At 42.8% G+C, this 21,921-nt stretch overlaps 1 protein-coding gene and 1 long non-coding RNA gene across 7 annotated transcripts; both read right to left on the bottom strand.

Moving 5' to 3' along the window:
• Window positions 1-257: 257 nt before the first annotated feature.
• On the bottom strand, window positions 258-7,647 carry LOC127300218 (kinesin-like protein KIN-5A). Its single transcript, XM_051330304.2, has 22 exons — window positions 7,389-7,647; window positions 6,753-6,882; window positions 6,501-6,659; window positions 5,944-6,417; window positions 5,738-5,835; window positions 5,499-5,655; window positions 5,336-5,405; window positions 4,378-4,454; window positions 4,242-4,295; window positions 4,085-4,165; window positions 3,891-4,002; window positions 3,312-3,398; window positions 3,047-3,222; window positions 2,409-2,570; window positions 2,163-2,270; window positions 1,915-2,073; window positions 1,741-1,824; window positions 1,387-1,592; window positions 1,208-1,309; window positions 1,005-1,114; window positions 770-921; window positions 258-682 (listed from the first exon to the last, which is right to left on the bottom strand). Exons 1-22 carry the CDS (start codon window positions 7,619-7,621, stop codon window positions 476-478), a joined length of 3,198 nt encoding a protein of 1,065 aa, XP_051186264.1. The 5' UTR covers window positions 7,622-7,647; the 3' UTR covers window positions 258-475.
• A 926-nt stretch (window positions 7,648-8,573) lies between these two features.
• Window positions 8,574-14,235, bottom strand: LOC127300217 (uncharacterized). Of its 6 annotated transcripts, none has more exons than XR_011745091.1 (5): window positions 13,702-14,235; window positions 12,974-13,624; window positions 12,165-12,870; window positions 8,991-10,976; window positions 8,574-8,870 (listed from the first exon to the last, which is right to left on the bottom strand). It is a non-coding gene; the product is annotated as an uncharacterized lncRNA (long non-coding RNA). The 6 variants fall into 6 exon arrangements; XR_007850981.2 differs by having other exon boundaries at window positions 8,574-9,296; window positions 10,901-10,976; window positions 13,702-14,217; XR_007850980.2 differs by having other exon boundaries at window positions 10,901-10,976; window positions 13,702-14,217.
• Between the last annotated feature and the right edge of the window lie 7,686 nt (window positions 14,236-21,921).

Raw genomic sequence — 21,921 nt, 5'->3', positions numbered from 1 at the left:
TATTCCCTTTATTGAAAAAAACATTTAAGTTGCTCTCCATTTAGCACTGTGACGTCCTAATTTATCTATCCAGCACTGCCTATCTATGTAGAAGCATCTCCCTTTGTTCATTTAGCGCTGCTGCCAGATTTAAGTGGTTCTCCAATTAGCACTGTGATGTCCTAATTTATCTATCCAGCACTGCGTATCTATCTACAAGTATCTATCCTGTCTAGAAATATTCAGTGAAATGATCTATCTGCTGGAACATATAGTACTGATGGAATGAAATGATCTTCCTGTTGGACCATATATGCATAATATGACTTCATTTGTTGCATGTGGTCGATGGTATCTCGAATACATATACTTCTGCCACAGAAAGATCAACTAGCTCAGGCCATACAGCCTCCAAGGTTGATCTTCGAACTACAAAATCAACGCGCAATATGTCTAGAACATGTAAAGTTCGTGCCCTAATACATCTATACTAGCTCTAGTTGATTGTAGTGAGAGGAACCCTCTCCGTTTCAATTGCCAAATCCAAGCGCTTCGCGTTTCCAGTCACGAGTTTCGACGGAGTTCTGTTGTCCCAGAATGATTTCACAAGGTCTTCCAGCGGAGTTACCAAGCCCTCAATCGATTGGCTGCTGGGGATGCTGATCTGCCTCCTTCTTGGTGTTGAACAAGTCGGTTCATCCACCTGGGTAATAAACAGAGAGCTCATTAGTCAAGCTAACAGAACATGTGCAGTAAATAAACAAACTGGCACCCAAACTCATCTGCTCACCTTGTAATCATCCCCCAGTGATCTGTCGGCATTCCCTGATATCACCAGCGTCTTCTCATGGTGACTCCTTTGAAGGTCATGGAGCTGCGCTTGTGATGCGGTGATGATAGGTTTCACAGCCTCACAAATCCCATGGTCCAATCTTAGTGATTCTGTCAAGAAACATTTTGTAAGGAATGTAAATACACACACTCAATCCCTAAATGAAGCAGCTCTGCAGCGAGAAATATAGTACCATCAATAGAGCAAGCAAGAGCTTTGCTTGAAATATCATTTTCTTCAAGAGCAGTGCTGACAGAAGATGAATATCTCATGTGAAGTTGGGTGCTCGCCTCATTTCCATCGCTTCATTCAAAGTAGACATATTTAGCACTACTGCACTACTCAAGATTTCTCTTTCAAACAAATCAATCAGAAAAGTCTAACTGTTGTGATTACCTTATTACTGAACTTATTGTTTCTGCATTGCTTCTTCCAAGTGCCAATACTGAATTTTGAGCATTGCTCCATTGTTCAGAGCATAGTTCTGTCTTTGTCTTGCTGCAGAATAAGGGATATGCATTAGTCGTGTTACAGAAACTCGAAATCAAGTAGGAACTGAAATGTAAATAACTTACCACTGCTGGAGGTTGTCCACCAAGGAACACCTCTTTTGTTCAATAGAGGATATGCTCTTGTGAAATGCCCCTTCAGTTGTCTCCATGTGGGCTTCCCATTGCTCTCTCATAGAAGAGGTGAAATCATTAAGCTTGATCGTTTCCGTTTGTAAATTATTGCATCGCTCAGAAGCTGTCTTATCAAGGCTGCTTATATCATCTTGAACCTAGTGAATTGGCCACATATAACACTCATCAATAGATTTTCAGCCATATATGTTCCACAACTTTAGCTTCTACATTGTGTGCCGCAGTCTAAATATTAAGCAATGCAAAAAAAAGTGTGGTGGTACTGACAAAGTAGAAAGTGCATACCAATTTTTTCTTTCTGGCATTTGATTCTGCTAATAACCCTGCTACCTTCGCCATTAGATACTTCTCTTCATCAGCAGCACAAGCCTAAAACCATATTTTGTTGATGTAAACAGTTAATGAACTTTCAAACAGATCTCTGGTGGAGAATCCACATAATCTACAAGAAACAATTACCTCAAACTTTGCTTGGAGCTGGAGAAGTTGCTTTTGGTGTGATGTCTGCGATTCTTCCAATATCCTTTTGAGTTCCACTGCATGAGCATCTATTGTACTAAAGAAATTCATTGTAGTTGCTGAGATAGACTTTGTTCTCTCCAAATTTCTGGAGAGTCCCTGTTTAAGTGTAAAAGTTTCTTAAACAACTGTAATCAACAACAGGAGTGGTCATTTAGAGGGAATTAATAATTAGCATCATGGTAAACCTCATGTTGCTGCTCCACCAACGAAGTTAAGATCTCTTCTTGCTGAGAATGCCCATTTTGTAGCCGAATGAGTAATTCGTCAGCATCAGCCAACAGGCCCTTCAAACACTACAGGAACCAAATCAGAAAAAGTTTACCAATAAATTACCACACTAACAACAGATCAAGATAGTTCATTCCAAAAAAAAAAAAGAGCAAGATATTCAACAAGTCACAGAAAACAATGTGCTAATGAAGTGTACTTACATCCTCCAGGTCAGAGGTGTGCAAGCTAACTTGTCCATTTAGCTTCTCAGAGCTTAAATTAGATTTGAGGTTGAGTTCATTCACAAAGCCATGCAATTCTGCAATCCTTGAACTAAAGCTCTCTTTCATTTCTCTTGCCTGCTTTTGAAGTCCTCCAGAAACCTATGCAAGTTTGTAATGGTTAAAACTTATGTACATTGCATCTCCTCTTCAAGAACCTCCAGCAACCTAGATATATACTACCTCCGTTTCAAGGAATAAGGCGTCCTCGTTTTACGAGTTTTTTGTTTGACCAAGAATTACTTCAAATAGATCAAAATTGTTTGTATGAAATTAGTACCATTAAAAAGTTCTTTTCAATACGAATCCAACGATACTAATTACTCCCTCCGTCCATAAATAGATGCCAAAGATTTATCTAAATTCGGATGTATCTATACACTAAATCGTGTCTAGATACATTCAAATTTAGACAACTTTTGTCATCTATTAATGGACAGAGGTAGTACATATAATATAATCAAAATTTTGTTGCTCAATTTTTATGGTCAAAGTTCGTCTTGGAATACGTGTGCGCCTTATTCCTTGAAACGGAGGTAGTAATACACTTGTAGAGACATGATTTTGTGCTGGCATACCTTGCTCTTTGAGGTGATAAAAGATTGCATCTCCTCTTCAAGTACTTTTAGTTGGCTCTCCTGTTGAGAGACCGAAGTTGAGATGGTTCTATGCAAGAAACTCATGTCTTGAGTGAGCTGAGAATGGAAATGTCCAACTATATTTTTGTTTGCATCCTCTATCTTGCCTTTCCTTTCTGAAAATCAGAACACACATATATGTAAAATCATGACATCTAAAGTGAAAGGGAGGAGCATGTGGGCCAAGGGAGAAAAGGAGACGAACCTAATTTTGAAAATAGCCCAGATAGGTCGTCTGTTGTATTCTCCAGCTCAGATCGAAGTGTGTGAGCTTCACGAACAAGAACTTTTTCTAGACAAGATGGAAAAGGACAGATGGTTAAGCAAAACCACCTTTAGGCACCAACACTAAAGCAAATATCTTGAAGCGAAATGTAACAACTATTGAATAAAGAGCTCAAGTTGTGTTCCTGGTTTCAAGTGCTAGCCTCTGTATCTGTATAGTATAGTTATTGAAGAACTTCCTAGTTCCTACCATGGAGACAAAATGTAACGATCTAGTGAATAAAGAACTGCGAACATGGACAATCTAATGTGTAAAGAACTGCAGCTGTGTTGGCCTTTGTGTATGTACATAGTATAGGTATTGAGGAACTTCCTCCCATGGAGAGATCCAAACCCGCATATCAGAGAGTCATGCCATGTGTTGTCCTTACACATAATAAAAACTGTACATACGTAAATTAAGTATTAAGCCTACTACGATGCCTCAAAATCTATCAAGCTTGATAACATATCAGCATCTATACTAATAGAAACTTGGAAGTGAGGATTTGGTTCTGACCTGATTTGAGAAGATTATCTATCAGATACTCCTTCTCTTTTATTGTATTAGTTGCCTGCATATACTTCTCTTCAAGGACCGCTAGGGCACATTCAGTTTCCTGCATCTTTTTCTGCAAAGGAATGGGAAAAAACATAAATACAAGAACAATAGTTAAGTCATTCAACAAGCGTATGACAAGCACACATATGTACCTGCAATGTCTGAAGCGTATCGCTTAATTCTGCACTTAACACTTTCTGAGAATCATACAGTCCTTGGAGCTCATCTAATTGCTGAAATCATTTTGAGTCATAATTTTAGTTTTTAAAATAGTAAACTGCAAATCCATCACCAGGACTAAAGGTATACCTTGTCTTTTAATTCCAAACCAAGCTCTAGACGGTCCAGCTTCTCTGACATAGCCTGAAATGTTTATCCAGGATACTCAATAAGAATATGAGAATATGCACAGCCTAGTGTATATGTATAATTCAGAGTATGGTACCTTCTTTTCAGCTTCATCGGCTAAGTATTGTTCCCCTGGAATATAAATACCATTCTTTTCCCTAGCAGCATATAGTTCTGCCCAGAGAAAAACAAACTGAATAGTTATAACAACTTAAAGTATATATCTTTTGAAATGAACTAAGATCCATCGAACTAGAAAGTTGAAGAATATGAGTGCATACAATAGTTTATTTTTAAGGAAGATCCAAAACCAAGTAACACCAACTTTCTAGGCCTAACAGTTAACAATGTGTTCTTATGATTTATGTGGTGAACGAAGTACTGGAACTAGAACCTTGCGAAAAAATAATTCCACATGGATGTTCAAGATAATTTAACTCTCTGGATGTTACCTCCTTAAAATTCCATATGTATGTTATTTCAAACAGTTGGTATTTAAAAACAACAAAACCTGCAAGTGACCCCGCTGTAGTATGAAACATTCCACACCACATAATTATATTTCAGAAAAAAAAAAGCGCTTAACATCAACAGATGATGTAAATAAAAGATGGTTGTATTGTGTTTTCAAGCATATTTGTAACTATGTCGATATTATCCAAAAAAAGATCCAAAATCAAGTAACACCTTACTAGGCCTAGCATTTTAAAGTATATATGTTATGATTTATGTGGTGATCGAAGGACTGGAATTGGAACCTTGCGAAAAATAAATCTACAACATAGATGTTCAAGATAATGTAACTATGTGGATGTTATCTCCTTAAAATTGCCTATGTATGTTGTTTCAAACATATGTTACTCAAAAACAGGAAAACCTGCAAGTGACCCCCCCTGTAGTATGAAATATTCGCATGGCATAATTATGTTTCAGGAAGAAAAAACGCTTAAAATTAACAGATGATTTAAACAAGAGAGGGTTGTATTGTGTTTTCATTAGTTGGCAACACTGTATATTCAAGCATATCCGAGCATATCCGTAAGAAAAAGGCATACCTTGCTTGAGACGGTCCATTTCAATGTATAAATCTTTGATGAGTGCAGATTTCATCATCTTCTGGTTAACCTGCAAATCATGTGCACATAATTAATTTCAGCTATCCAAGAGGAAAGATTACTATTTCATTTGGAATTAGTTTGTCAGAAAAAAGGGCCCAACCTCCGGTTTGTTCTTGATATTTTTTGCACGATGCGCGTAGTCTAGTGTGCTTAATGTCTCATCAAGGCAATGCACAGAAGGCGCAATGGTTGCTATGATACAGGTCTTTGTCTTCCCACCCAAGGAATCCCTTAACAATCTTGTCAACTTGCTATCCCTGCATGACAACACACAAAAGTCAGAAGAAAAAAGCAGCTTTCAAACAGAAGAATCATAAAAGCTAGCAGTGGCAGTTTTACCTGTACGGTATGTGACCAGAGTGCTCCACAAGAGTATTAATGACACGGCCAAGTGTAAGCAGACTCTTGTTGATCTCTCCGGCTTCACGAGCTCGCCCCTGTAATAGATGACAACAGGTCATAAGCATTTCTCACAGCCTCATATGTGCAGTTTAATCATAGTAGGTTGGGAAACAAAAGTGAAATGCCCCAAAGGCACAACTCACATCTCTAGCACCTGACCGGGATATGTTCTCTGAGCCAGCAAGATCAACAAGGTTAAGCTTTCCGCACTTGATCATTTCTTCACCCTCTGGTGTGCATTCCTTAATATGGATGGTGATCGAGAAAATAGAGTGTGACCGACTGCTTTGCTTGTTGAGGAACGTTTCAGCGGTTTTCCTTTTGGCAGAGCCTCTCTCGAGTATCTTGTATATCTCACTGGCTGAAGAAACTACCTCTTCTTCCAGTCCCCTAACGAAAACTCCTCCCTTCCCATCTTCCATGAGTGCCATGGGCTTCTTGGACTTGTCATCTGAGAATTTAGACTCTTCTGGGGCTAAAAGATCAGTGAGGTCCTCGTTATACAATTCGAGAAACGAGACCTTCATGCTGTACTCTGCACCCTGTGCCTCGAGAGTATCAAATATTTTCTTGACAGCCCTTGGAATAACACCAGCGTCAGATGGAAGCGCGCCATTCTACACAAACACATCAGGAGTTACAACTGATTCGAGGAAGACAGTGCATCAACAGCATCGGTAACCTGCAAACTCTGAATTACCTGTGTTTTGCCCCCTCCTCCTTCCATTGTGTATGTTTTTCCAGTCCCAGTCTGCCCATAAGCAAATATTGTGCAGTTGTAACCATCCAGAACTTCACCCACAAGCGGAACAACGGCATGGTTGAACACATCCTGCTGCCTAGACTTTGGTCCGAACACCTGCATCCGTATGTTATGGAGTAGTAATTAGACGGATGCCAAACGATTTGAGGTAAATGAGGTAGAAACAGTTTCGATGGAGAATTTGCAAACCTTGTCAAATACAAATGTCCGGTCTATCTGTTTGTTTGCAATGTTCTGTGCAGCGGAAACCTCCCGCCTCTGCTCGTTGCAAGTGATCACCACGGGAGTGTTTATGCGCAGCTCCTCCTCGTTTAAAGGCCTGCATTGGCCACAAACATCCAAGGCACAAGTTTACGGCGCATTCTGACAGTGCACATTGTTCGCAATCCTAAATACTACTTGAAACAAGCTAGTACACTGACAACTGACAACCAATATCTGCATATACATACAGTAAGTAGAGGGTGGACAGTTTCGACAAACATAATTTTGTACGCAGATTCTACCAGTACCGCAAAGAAGTATCCACCAATTCACATACATATCATCCTTAAGCCGAAGCTGTCCAATTGGGAAATGAACACTAGACATTGATACACTGGTATGCGAGGAAACCATCCCAGGAAACACATCCTTGTCTAACGAACAACCGGTAAACAGTCGCAGGATGCAGCTAGAAGTGGTAGAATAGCACGACACAACTGCGTAGTAACTAGTAAGTACCGAGTAATTCACCGATGCGTGCCTTAGCAGTAGTACAAGCCAGGTAACAGCGAGGGGAGGCAAGGGGTTTAGGTCTGCCGGAGGACGCGGCGTGGCACATACCTGCATCTGAGGAGGACCTGGATGTTGACGCCGCCGCCGTTGCCGCTGCCGCCGGCCGCCTTGGCGAGGGAAGGGGAAGGGGAGGACGCGGCGATGGCGGCGCCGCTGTTGAGCGGGCGCTTGGCCTTGGTGGCGGAGCGCGGGGTGTGGGAGGGCGAGGGGGACATGGAGACGTAGGAGGACGCGGCAGCGGCGTCCGCCGCCGCCGCCCTGCGAGGCGTGGTGGTCTCCATCGCCGGGCCCGCCGGCAGCAGCTGCGGTGTGGGGGATTGGATTGGATTTAGAAACGGAAAATCTGGGGAGGTGGAATGGAATGTAACGGAGTTTGATCGGAGCGGAGGCGGACGGATCGATCGTTCGTACCGAGGGAGGGGGAGGCGGGGCGTGGCGGGGGGAGGGATCTGGGGTGGCGCTGGCCGCGGCGGCGCCGGCGACGGAGGGGGAGGAGGAGGAGGGTTTGGGTGGGTTGGGTTTGAATTGGTTTGAATTGAATGGAGCTGCCGGCGTGGCGTGGCCGCCTGCCTTATACAAAGCGGAGTGAAGTCCAAGGAGGGAGCCGTTACGGAAGAGCAGGAAAAGTGGGAGCACGTCGTGGTCGTCGTGCGGAGCGTGCAATCTTCCTTTTCCTGCTCCAATCTTTTTTTGAAAACAAGAATAACCACGAACAAAACTTGCTCCGACCCGACCCGACCGTTGGAGGCGCTCCACATGGTGCCCTCTCGAGCTCGGCCTGAAATGGTCACACGCGCGACGCGCGCACAGAAAACAAACGCAAAACACATCAAGTCTCTCGGTTTCAAATGTGTCGTTTGTACATGTCAAACAAAAAAATGTCGTAGTCGATGTAAATGATGTACTCACTTCGTTGTGGCTGATTTCGTACTCCCTCCATTCAACAAAAAAAAAAACTGCTCAAATTGTATCTAGACATGTTTTCAGTGTTAACGTTTATACTAAACTAGCATGGATGGGCGCGGCGGCACGCCGCGCCGACCGTGTAATACAATAGTTGTAATAATTTTAAGATCAAACTTGAATTGATAGAAGCAATGAATACTTTCTTGTTTAAACAATGGGCTTTAACATGGTTGGTAACGAAATCTGATACAACATACACTCAAATTATGTGCATAAAAGGTAGATCATCAGGGTCAAGCAAATAAGCGGGCATCAGAGAGACAGAAATTTAGTCTAGTAATAATTTAGTCTAGTAATAATACTTGGTACTGTATATTGATCATCATTCTACAATGGATGATCAATTGGTAATCTCAGAGAGTAAGAGAGAAGAACTATTATTATATATAAGCGATAGCATGGATAGCTATACCGATGAACAAAAGGTTATTTCACGTTGATCTCTAAGTACAGTGGTCCTAGATCTTCTCGCATCCATTGTACCTGAAGATGGTCACTTTGAGCGTTGAACCAGCAATATAGTCAAAGAACAATGTATCGTCTTCTACAATGCCAATGAAAGCTCTGCAAATTTGATTCTACATCAGCATGTGCAGCTATGCTGCTGGCAGGTACTTTATATCTGGTCAAAATCTTAACTGAAATAATTAGCGTAAGTAAGAAATATAGAAGGTATGATTATACCTTCTAGTGTGCAATCTTATGTATCTTTTTATGTATCTTTGGTGGACCTCTGGCTATACATAACAGAATACTACCTAGCAACACGCTGATCCTTCACTGACATCGCTTGGACACCAGGGGTACCAAGGCGGTGGCGAGCTAGAGCGACTCTAGGCCATCCGCAGCTCTGGCGCCCATTCATGTCCAGTTCAGGACAAAGGACTCGACTTACGACACTATCACCGCGGATGACAAAACCGTGCCCGTTGACCGCCTCCGCGAAGACGCCGTCGCTTTCATTATCGACAACGACGTCCACGTGGACGACTGCACCCACAAAACCCAGGGTTCAGTTTGGTTTCAAAACCAAAACTATACATGCAAGCATTTCACTACACAGGAGCACCACATCAGTTCTAAATTTCAGAGCATGCTTATTATATTTCAGAGATTAGTATGCAAATAAATTAGTTAATTAGCATGTAATAAGCTCACATCGTACACCCCCACTACTATAGCTGAAACTGAAGCTACAACTTCCTACTGGCTGTTCTCAAAATAGTATGTTCTACTTCATTTCTGAACTCTTCATCCTTCAACACACATGCAAGGAAAATGTTAATGTAGAGAACAATGGTAGCTAAATGGGCTCTTAACTTCATCCATATAGCATAGATCTAAGGTTCTTTTCTTTCCCCTTCTAATTTTATATTTCCCTTTTCTGAATTAAAATCATGACACGGGAAAAAAGCAAGAGTCGATTTTAGTCAGAGAATCAATTATTTGTGCCCTTTGACATAAATTTACCTAGGTTGCTTGAGGATGACCAAATTTAGTTGGGGATAATGATCTACTAATTTATCCTTCTTTCTTGCCTACCCTAGTTCTACCTTTGTTCTGCTTCCCCTCCTCTATTCTAGCGACTGTCCATGGGAGCTATTTCATGTCCCGGATGAAATTTAGCAGCCTGTCTTTCACCACAAATATGCAGAAACCTTCTCAAATTCCTAGAGAAGGAATAGCTAGGACTTAGGAATTGATTTATGTTATCATCATAACAGGCACCTATTTCTGATGGAAAAAATACAAAGACATATTGCCCTTAATTCATTGCTATAGATATCTACATGATGTCGTACCAACAACCTAGGATGTGCACTAAATTCACCTTCTGCATTTAGAGCAACAAAATAATCTTATTCCTCGCCAAAGAAATAGCCCAGATCTAATTGCAAAAGGAGACTCATCACTTGGCTATGGTAAGCCAGACTATTCTTCTTATGGCATCAGGAAACCATCTATGTTTAAACACATGGTGACCAATTGAGGGGATCAATATCTGTGAAAGGAAGATAAATCCCGAAAGAGATGGTAATGTCTATACTTCAATCCCATTGTGAACGCAGGTCATCAAGCAAAATGCAATCAAAAGCAAAGGTCTGGGCAGTAGGCGTTGAACTAAGATGAGGCACATCTTATGATAAAAATGTTACAGGTGCCTAAATATGAAATAGCAATCACTATTTGTACTTTTTCCAACACTCTATGTATACGTATTTTATAACATTACAGGTGCTTTTGTATAGATAGGAGTGAAATTTATTTAACGGATCATACAATTTTTAGAAATCATTTATTGCTAGAAATATTCAGGCTAACAGAAAATGCAACATATTATGTTCAGTTCGTCTAGCAAATAGAGAGCTTGAATATCATATTTATTTGTTCGATCTATAAATTGATTCCTTGTAACAATAGGCTCAAGAACTGAATTACAAATTAGTTCAGTTATTTGCAAGAATTAGAAAAGGTAAATATGCCTGTTATTTCTGATGTTCGTTTTTACAAAAATACCTCGCAGCAGTGTTACATGAAAATTATGCAGTAGGTCAATTAGTTTTATCCAATGAGCAGAAAATAAAAGAAATTACCAATTGGTTTATGAGGAAGTACATGTGTACTATAAACTCCAGATTCCTTGGTATAGAGCCTTCCAAGGTTTATCCCCTGTAATAGTGGCATGAGTAAACAATAGTTATTCCTAAGAAGGAAAATTGAAGCGAAGACGCTTTATGTAACGCTTTGTGTAACCTCTACCAGGCGATCTACCATGGAGGAGAACATAATTCGTATACAATTCCTCCAGTCTCTCTATCTCTGTTTCTCAGATTCGACCACGCGCAAGTTTGCTACGTTATGTCTATTTTGACACTATTCAAGGTTGTTTGCATTGCTGGTGCCGTTTAACAAACAGAAACCCGTGGAGATGAAGAAAAGCATAATAGTTACCCCTGATTGATCTTGGTCACCCATTTCAATTATTCTAATAAGTTGGTGGTCAAAGAACATGAGCTAATGGAGGGGAAAATGGTTCGGCTTTCTTCTCCTCTGCTCAACCACCTAAAAATGACTAAAATGGCACTCTGTGCCACAGTAGCTTGGGGATATAAGTGATTTATCTGCTTCTCTGTTCTATATAGTCTCCATCCAAAGGTAAATATCACATTATGTATAGTACTGGTAAGTGTATGTACATACAGCTCTATGGATGAAGGGTCTAGGAGAACATTTGACATAGCTAACTTGCAAGGTAGTTGTGAGTAAGTAAACTCTGTCAGCAAACTTGTCTCATAAGAACTACAAAGTAATAAAGATGCATGTGATCGGCATCCACAAGGTTGATTACGGCATTGTTCATAAAATCCAACATCTGAGAAGATCTAATTTGATAGCAATGCATAACTATCACCATAAGCTACAAGAGAAACATATATATCAGGATGCACTAATAGCAAATCAAAGTTACCCCTGAAAAATCATTCTAAAGCTAGGAGACCATTTTCATTCGGTCTAGGTGAAAAAGCGCATATGAATACATTCATGTTAGTTGTGGTCATTCGTAAATCATAAACGACACATGATCCGTTCAGTGATCCTATTCTTCAATCTTCCTCTTTAGTCACACAAAGCAAACATTCCACTGATCTGGATATGAAGTTGTAAGCATTTTGTGAAGAAGAAGACAAAAAAATCTACCATCAAACCCCACTGAAAGTCAGCTTATATGCACGGATACATATTTGATACAGACCGATGGGAATGCAAGCAAATGAAATACAAACTATCAGCAACCACTCAAAATACTGTATACGCAAATATAAACTGAACAATGTCTGAGAGAGGGAACTTATTCACCTCGGCTTGAGAACTACCCGACCAACTGTATCAGCCCCTCTCTGCAAACATTACAGATAACGATCCGGAGGCGTTGCAGCACGGGGCGACCTGGCATATCATCGGAAGCCACGCAGACCTGCGTGTCAGAGACCAAGCATCAGTGAACTCTAGTTAGAAACGGAGAGAGGAGCACGGGGCAAAGAAGGGGCTGGCGTGGGAAAAGGAGGGAATATGAATTAGTATTATAATCCTAGTTATTCAGAGCTAGGTTAATTATACACATATGTAACCTCCCTGTAATCTGTGCGATTGGAAAATAATAGAAAGAAGTAAGGACATGACATGTGCCTCTAGCAATCCAGATTGATTCGCATGTGTTGCTAGTAGATCAATTAATCAATCATCATGTTAGTTAGCTTGCGTCCAGGTTCAGCGAGAAAGCAAGTCGCTGGAAGCTTGTACTCTGTGTGTTGCTCTCAGCCAAAAGTATCGGCCAGATCAAGACGTACGGCACTTTGGCAAAGATTGCAGCAGCAGTTAGGATCTATGCCAACAAACACGGCCGAAAAGCTAAACCACAGCAGCGAAAGAGCAATCAGCAAACTAAAAATTAACCAAGTGATTGAATCACAGGAAATCACAACTCATTGAAGCATAAAAACGTCCGCAGAACCATGGACGAATCAAACAAAGCCAGCGGCCACCAACAACTCTGCACCACACCCTGCGAACAAAAGAGCAGACAACAAAAAAGAAAGCACAATCAAGTGGAGCAAGGAGGAACAAATGAATGATCAACTGAAAGTAAAAAAAAAACAAAAGCTAACCTTCAGTTCCCATCACAGCAACAACTCCGAGCAGCGGCAGCGCTGGCGGACGGCAAATCCGCCCGACCCAGCCGGCAGATCCTAGAGCAACATCCAGCCTCTGGCGAAAACGGGAGCAGAGCAGCAGTCAAAATCCCCAATCAATTCCCATCAGCGTCGCTCAACCATTGCGTACATGTACTCGTCCACCGTAGCGCTTGACCATGGCATCCACGGGCATTGTTGCTCGACACTGCAGCGCTGGACCACGCTGTGAAACGACCTCTTTTTATCCTCCCCAAGTCCTCTCTCGGGCGCTAGATTTGAGCGATTGAATGCCTCCAGGTGGCCGTCTAGTCGGGAGCCCACCGATCTTCGTGCCGAGGGACTTCGCCTCGCGCCCTGCCGGCACCCGGCGCGTGTGCACGCCGTCGCCGCCGCTGGGGTCGGCTGCGTATACGCGCACACGCTGGAGGACTGGTGCAGGGTGAGGCCGCGGCCGCATCATCGACTGCCAGGGTGTTCGCGCCTCGGCGGCGGAATCAGTAGAGGTCCGGGGGCGCATCCCTTCACGCCGTCCCCTTCCTCAAAGCTGGCGCGCCGTCCCCGCCGGTCTCCGGATTACCGGGTAGTCCCAAGGCTCCTCACTACCGCCGATGCGCCTGCGTAGGACTGCTATATTGCTAAGCGATGCAGCTGTGTCGGGCAACCTTGAACCGAATAACTAATTGATGAGAATGACGACGAACCTTAGATCGGCCGGCAGTCGAGCGTGACGGGCAGCGGTCGGTGGGGAGGAAGAGAGGAGAAAAGGAGCCGCTGTGGCGGCTCTCCCCCGACGGTGAAATTCATAGGCAGCGGCCGGCGCCGCTCCATCTGGGAGCTCACGGCCGCACCAGCCATGTTGATCCCCTTCGTCGCCCACGGCGGTCACGGCCACCCAGAGAACTTCAGGCCCCCATCCCCATATTGCCAAGGATCGGGAGCTTGACGCCGTGTATGACCCGGGCCGGAGTTCCCCGCGGTGAGCCGTGAAGACTAAAGGAAGGGAGCCCAGGCCAAGGAATCCAAGGTGGCGATGGGGCTTGGAGGTGGGGTAATAGCGGCGGAGCCTGAGACGCGGCAAGAACTTTAGCAATGGGAGGAGCGGTGGGATTTTGTTCGGCTCTGCTCAGTCAAAGCGGCATGAAGATGAGGCAGCTGGACACCTGGACCCAATGGACCAGAAAACGAAAAATGCTAGATCCACCCACACCAAAAGAATCCCACTTCAGAACAACGGAAAAGAACAATGAAAATTGCAACACAACACCGAAAGTGCACACGAAAAAAGCCCTACGGAAATCAACAACAAAGTAACCTACGTACGTTAATCTAGAAAAAAAATCAAAAAACTGAGAAAAATCGAGACTGTTAAGGTTTAATATAGTAATATAACCGATAACTAATATAAAACGAATTGGCATGGTATTTCATATGTTTGTGTGGTTTCAGCGTCATTTTGCTCACTTCGTTTTAAAATATCACTATGTTGGTTTAACATTTTGTTGCCATATTGGTAATGTGATTGGGGAATCCACTTTGGTTCTCGCTTGTACGTAGATGCATCCACCCAAAAAAATGTTTTAAAATTGTCTAAAATGATGCAAGCGTACATCGGATATTCTCTGTTCGCACATCAAGTTTCATGAAAAAAGATATTTTCATCAACTATATAAATAAAATCGGTGCTCAAAAATGATGCAGCTATAAATCAAATGTCATCGATATCAATACTATTATATGTTGCTTGTGCGTCTAGGTAATTTGCTTGTACCATGGTTTTGCAGGTTAAAACATGTGATGTGTAAGCAATTAACATGATGTCAGTTTAGACAAAAACAACGTGTGCCCAAAGCAGGGCGATTAGAAACAATACACGTCATTTGCGATTAGAAACAATGCAGGCGGTAGGGTACAGAATGACGTTTATGATCGTCATCACTAATGCAAACAAATTTCTACAACAAAAATGTGTGTGCCCGGATGGCACATCGCATACGGTTTTATAAACTGTGTGCACTTCACGAGCATCGCCCAACCCTTGCATGGTGATGGAAAGGTATACCGTGTGTGATATGTTATTTCAGCCGTTGATAACACTGAAGTGTAGATGATCACCGTAGTACAATTCGATAAGTATTTGAGTGTCGAACTCATAAGAAGATAAATGTAAATTATCTATTCTCTAACACCCTATAACCCACTTATATGGCCCTTCGTACAAAGCAATGGATTGGAGTTTGTGTAAAGTGGTTTCTACTAGGAACTACAAAACTGCAAAGTACTGAAAATAATTGTAGGAAGTAAAACTAGTGCAAGTAAAGTAAAGGATGTGAGGTGAAGTGGAGTAGGGTGAAGTTACTCAAGGGAGTAATTGTTCAGGCAAATTGTTGTTTCATTTGTGTGGTTATCACAATTGGTGTCGTTGCCTATTCGACGGTACCCTAGAGGAGGTATCCTCACGGAGGGGGAAGAAATAGGGGTCATAGGGCGGAGAGTACTCGGGACGGTGGTACGTGATTTACCCAGCTTCGAAACACCTGCTCGATGATAGGGCCTACTACTCGTCTGGAATTATCTGGGCGCTTTCGCGTTGTTACAATGAGTTGTCGTTGTGCCTCTAGGGTTCCCAGGATCCGACTTTTAAAGGCGCCAGAATCTAGGGTTTCTACGGAAAGTCCTAGCCGAAATACAATCATTCCTAAGTACGGAACATTACATTGTCGTGCACGTCAAGGATCCGCCAATTCCTAATACGCCGTACTAGATTCGGCTACCCCTGATGAGCCAGGCCGGATCCGAATCCAAGGATAGGTTGGTTGGAATCCGGTTCCTTGTTCCTGGGCTAGACTTTCTCCATCTTGATCAACAGCAACTGGGTCGTCCGATGAACCGTATGTCACCATCAATGTCTATGGGCCACCTGGGCTTGCCAGATTTGACCACTGTCGATGGTACACCCATGAAGTATACCCACAACAGTAGCCCCAGAGTTCTCCGAGGTTCTCCCCTTTTTCCGTCTTGCTTGAGCCATCAACATCTCCTGCAAGCTTCCCAGAAACCTGGGAAAGCTTGAAGAACTCCGACATCATGAAACTTCTTTCCAGCTTGTATGCCGGAAAATCCTTCATCCCGCGGGACTTCATCCATCGACCACATTGTCACAATGAGTTTCCAGATTACTCCCCTGCAGCGACTTTGCTAAGTGTTTGGAAATTTTCCCGGATCCGTTCAAAATGGTTCCGCCTATCTTGGCACCATTCTCGGGTAATTCCAATGGTAACTTGATCTTTGGCCGATTTTACCGCTAGGGTTTGGACACATGTCACTCATCCAACGGCGCGACGCTTGCATTCCGACCACAGGATGCGGAGCATGAATCTCATCCCACGGCTATAAATATCACGACCACTCATCCTAATCACCCCATTCTCCCCCGCTTCACTTCTGAGCCCAACGCCGCTTCCGAGCTCCTTCCTCCGCCGCGCCGGAATCTCGCCGGAGTTTTGCCGGAACTGCTCCGTCGCGCCGTGTTCTTCGGGCATTCTTAACTTCAACAAGCCACCGCGCCTGAACCTCGTCGCTGGCGACTCCGACCACCGCGTCGACCATTGCCGGTAAGCATTCCGGCCTCGAGCTTTTCATCTGAGTTCGTAGGGATGACCATAAGTAGATGTGCCTCCGGCTAACCTTACAAGTTAATTTCTTTACGTAGATGTCTTCCTCTCCGTCTCCCGCGCAGTCGTAACCTATTGCGGCAACGGCCTTGGCTTCCGCCCCTCCTCCCCTCGTCCCAGTTTGGTTAGATCCTTCACAGGGATTTAGCAAGACAATCGAGGGAACCTCCACTGATCCGGTAGAACTTGCCGGAAAAGAGAGAATGGAGAAGAAGGTGGAGGAAGTGGCCACCAAAAAATCCAAGGCCCGATCCCGCAAAGGCGAAGTCAAGGGACAGTGGTGGCCCTACACCACCACCGAAGACGAACTCCGCAGCATGGAGGCAGAAGGTTTCCTGCCCCCGGATCCTGGCGAGTGGTTCCAGGTTCTCCAAGCCCGGCGCTCGAAGCCGGCAAGTGGGTGCTGACGAAGGCCTTGGTGGAAGCGCAGCTTCTCCTTGCCTCCGAGTGATTTCTTCTCGGAAATCCTCGAGGCTTACAATCTCTAGCCGCACAAAACATCCCCCCAACATCATCCTCGCCATCGCCAACCACGTCGCCCTCTGTGAGGGTCATCCCCGGGTAAAACCGGATCTGGCTCTATTTCATTTTTTCTTTTCTGTGAAGAAGGAGACTGTCCCGCAGTCCTCCATGTCCTTCAAACTTCGCCCCGGCGGGATTTATCCTCACACAGATCGCCATGAATCTGTGAGGTATTGGTTCGGGGGTTCTTCTATGTGAAGGACGTCGAGGATCCGGCTAGTTCCAAGACGCTACCGGCCTTCAAGGACGGACTCGCCACCGAGACCCCCGCCTAGACAGCCAACCCCCATGTCTCCGCGTCTCCGGAGATTGTGAAGATGGTGCGGCGGATCTGCAAGCTGACGAGATTCGGGTTGACGGGGAAGGATCTAATCCTGTCTTAGTTTACCAAGCTGATCCAACCTCTGCAACACCATGATCGTTTGATGAATTTCTACAGTGGTCGCGATGACACCATGTGCGCCACCAAGGATAATCTTTCCTCTGACGCCCTGGACAAGCGGCTCCGGGTGATGATCAGGATCGCGCGTGACGTTCACTCTCACGCGTGCAACTTCGATATTTACATGGAGGGCGCCGGCCCTTAGGTAAGTATTTTCCGACCAATCATCATTTCCTTTTTACGCCTGCAATTTTGTCTAAGGACTTTACTTATCTTTGTAGCTCGACTCGCTTGAGGAGAAAGACCTTGGGGTTTTGATCCGGAATCGATAGACTAGGTCATCGAACCCGGAGGCCGCGTCTGACGTGGGAAACACTGAAGCTGCTCCGCCTGACAAATGTAAAAGAGCAGCTGCCTCCGGGTCGACATCCAAGCGCGCCCACAAATTCCCCAGCCCCAAGACCACCAGAAAACTTGAGAAGGATAAACTCCGTCTCAAGGAGATTGATACCAGCAGCAGCAAGCAGGGCAGTGATGTCTACACACGCTTCTATTCTTGTAGACACTGTTGGGCCTCCAAATGTAGAGGTTTGTAGAACAGCAACAAATTTCTCTTAAGTGGATCACCCAAGGTTTATCGAACTCAGGGAAGTAGAGGTCAAATATCCCTCTCAAGCAACCCTGCAATTACGATACAAGAAATCTTTTGTGTCCCCAACACACCCAATACACTTTTCAGGTGTATAGGTGCACTAGTTCGGTAAAGATATAGTGAAATACAAGTAATATGAATGATTGTAAGTAGTAATTGCAATCTGAAATATAAAAAAATGGCAGCAAGCAACCATGTAGCAGAACTGGTTGTAAACGGTTTAATGCTTGGAAACAAGGCCTAGGGATCATACTTTCACTAGTGGACACTCTAAAAAATGATACCATAATTGAATACATAGATATTATCACTTCACTATGCTACTCTGAACCACTCTCCGGTTTGATAATAAACACAAATTCACTACGTAGATTTGCATAACCATTCCTTAAAGTTCGCACTCCCAAATCTATGGACGCTCCACGCTGTCACTTTGAGCATAGAAAGATGGTACTAACTAGTCACCACAATTCATAAGTATTTTCATAAATTAAGCTTAAGAAACAAACACGATGTGCACACTATCACCTTCACACCGTTGGACAAAGTTTCCCCGGAGATCACATAATAAAACCTTCAGTAGCACAATAGTTGAAGAATAACATCTACTTATTCAACTAGATTACAATGCTCATGATCACATAAAAGATCATACATAGAGAGATAGATAGAGCACATAGCTACCGGTAAAGCCCTCAGCCTCGGGGAAGAACTACTCACTCGTCATCATGGAAGTCAGCAAAGGCCATGAATATGGTGGTGGAGTCGATGGTGATGGCTCCGGGGGCAATTCCCCGTCCCGACAGGGTGCGGGAACAAAGATTTATGTCCCCTGGATCCTGTCTTCGGCGGCGGCAGAGCTACAGAACTTTTCGTGGACGGAGGCTGATTGATTTATGATTCACGCGTCGAGAGGCTTCTTATAGGCGGAAGGGCGAGGTCGGTGGAGGCCATGGGACCCCAGACCACCCCTAGGTGTGGCCAGGGCCTGGGCCGCGCCTAGGCCTGGTCTGGCCGCGCTGTGGCACCTCTTCGTCCCGCCTCTGGACTTTGTCTTCGTTACGGAAAAATAAGATCTTAAGCTTTTGTTTCGTCCAATTCCGAGAATATTTCATGTACAACTTTTCTGAAATATAAAACAGCAGAAAACAGGGAACTGACACTGTGGCATCTTGTCAATAGGTTAGTGCCGGAAAATGTATAAAAGTGCAACGAAGTGTAAACAAAACATATAGAAATTGGTGTAAAATAAGCATGGAATATCAAAAATTATAGATATGTTTGCAACGTATCACCATCCCCAAGCTTAACTCCTGCTCGTTCTCGAGAAGGTAAGTGATAAAAAAATAATTTTTGAGATGACATGCAGCCAACACAATCTTGATCAAGTTATTGTAAAAGCATTGCGAGCTGGGATCAAAGTACTCTAAACTTAGGCATGATAGATATAATTCTAACAATAGAACTTAGCAACTATGTTATAACATGAGAAGCAACTTAAACAAAGGATCATGAATAATTGTGCACTGAAAGCAACAGTTTGGTTTTAAGTATAGAGAAAACATAGCAAAGTGGCACTCAGCTTGTCCTTTATGAAGTAGCAAAACATAAATGCCAGGACATCTTTAAAGTTCAAAGGGTGATTAGATACAAGTAATTTAAGAACAAGCAATAGCATAATCATGAATCAATCAATGATACATTTTGGGACTATGCATATTATACTCAGAATGATAACTATGCTCTCTTAATTGGTGCATAAAATAAGAAGATAAAGACCCAACATAAAAGTAAAAGAAGGGTCCGTCGTAGAAGGAAGCAAGATTAACAAGTTTTATAAACCTTCCAAAAAGTATGGTACTCATTAGCTTTGAGCTCTCATTACCCCTATCATAAGCATCTTGAATGGTTAAAGTTAATGTGAGGGAAAATATGATTTATATGCTTGACAAATCACAAGTTGAAAATCTCGTGCCCCTTAAATACGAGTACATAAACCTCATGCTACTCAACTTAGGTCCCAAATAAGTTCTTGTCATTGTAAGTATACATGTATCATTGAGAACGCCTACGGGGTACCTCCTGCCCCATGATATAGGAGCATTCTCATACCAAAATGACAAGACAAATAGACAATGAGCATCTCAGTAATCCTTTTATTTACTATGGATATAGCTTTTTATTGAAGATGCTTCACAGAATGCTCACTATAGTTCGTTGTAAATTTCCACCATGAATGATGTATGACTTAAGTTGACCGCCCAGGCGTTTCTCTAACATATATACAAACTCCATGGACTTACAAGTTTCTATTTTATTTCGCACCGCTAGACATCCATAAGCAAAAAAAAAAATAAGATATCAACTAAATAGGAATAAGTGCAATGTTAAAAGCGTGCCCCATGAAAGTATAGTTGTGCTAACTTCCAACTCGTAATTTGCAAGCATATAATCTTCATAAGATAGTCACGATGGCTCAAGTTTATTAGGTGCAAGAAAGTAAATGTGCCATCAAGTTCGTGAGAGCTTTAATAACTAATTTTCTCATGACAAAATTTAATTTGAAAGATAGATAAAAACATGATGAATATACTTGAAATAGCAATGATGCTAGTAGGTAGATATGGTGAACACAATTGATAAACTTTGGTTTTTGGTAGTTGGATGTACGAGTAGAACTCATAATCAGTACAGACGAAGGCTAGCAAAAGACTGGGAGCGACCAACTAAGAGAGCAATAATAACCATAATCATGCATAGAGACAAAATATTATTGATCAAAGCATAAATTGATATTACAAGTCAAAAACTAAATGATCATAGAGGGTTTAGTTGATTGGTTTGTAGTCATAACATAGTATAAGCATGTGCCAAGTCAACCCAATAAAGCATCAAAGGAGAATACCATGATATTATGCTTGTTATGATGGAAATAACACATGATTCTTTAATATCGCATTATGCACTCTCAACTATTTGAGATAAATCATATTATAACAATAAATACTAATCATATAATAATAATAAAATTCAACATGGCATGTCAAAGTCTATGCCACAGTCTAGACAAGCTTCCTTTTGCATCACTATAAGCATGAAACATTTTACTCGTCTCCAACACCAATCAATTTATTTGAAACAACTTTTATAGATAATAATTAATAAAGACCAGAGAGCTAATCATACATAAATAAAGAAAACTAACAAGCTCTGAATAAAATATGAGTGGAAAACCAAGAGCTAAACACAATACTATGAAAAGAAAACACTCGCAGAACAATAAAAGTGAAAACTAGGTGTTCTATGCAATGAAAATGGAGCGTGTCTCTCTCCCACACAAGAATGCTAGGATCCAACCATATGCTACAGCAAACAAAAGCCATGCAACAAGAGCGGTCGGCCTATCGGGGCCCCCGACACCTGCACTCGGTAGACTGGGCACCGATCGCCGCGTGTCCAACCGGATCACTGATTAAAAAAAAATTGAAACGTGTATTATTTCTCGAATTGATTGAAAAATCATATTATTAAAAAAAATCGCAAGCATCATCACATCACCAGCACGGTGGCTAGCAGCCTAGCACCACTTGTCTTTTGTTCACACCCTAGTTCGAATCCCAATCCACGAAATTCAATTCATTTTTTAGCTCATGTGCTTCACAGGTGGGCTGGCCCATAACCAGAAATGCCCACG

The sequence above is a fragment of the Lolium perenne genome, chromosome 5 (genome assembly GCF_019359855.2).
Source record: "Lolium perenne isolate Kyuss_39 chromosome 5, Kyuss_2.0, whole genome shotgun sequence".
Classification (NCBI taxonomy): Eukaryota; Viridiplantae; Streptophyta; class Magnoliopsida; order Poales; family Poaceae; genus Lolium; species Lolium perenne.
This window is presented reverse-complemented; position numbering and strand designations above follow the sequence as displayed.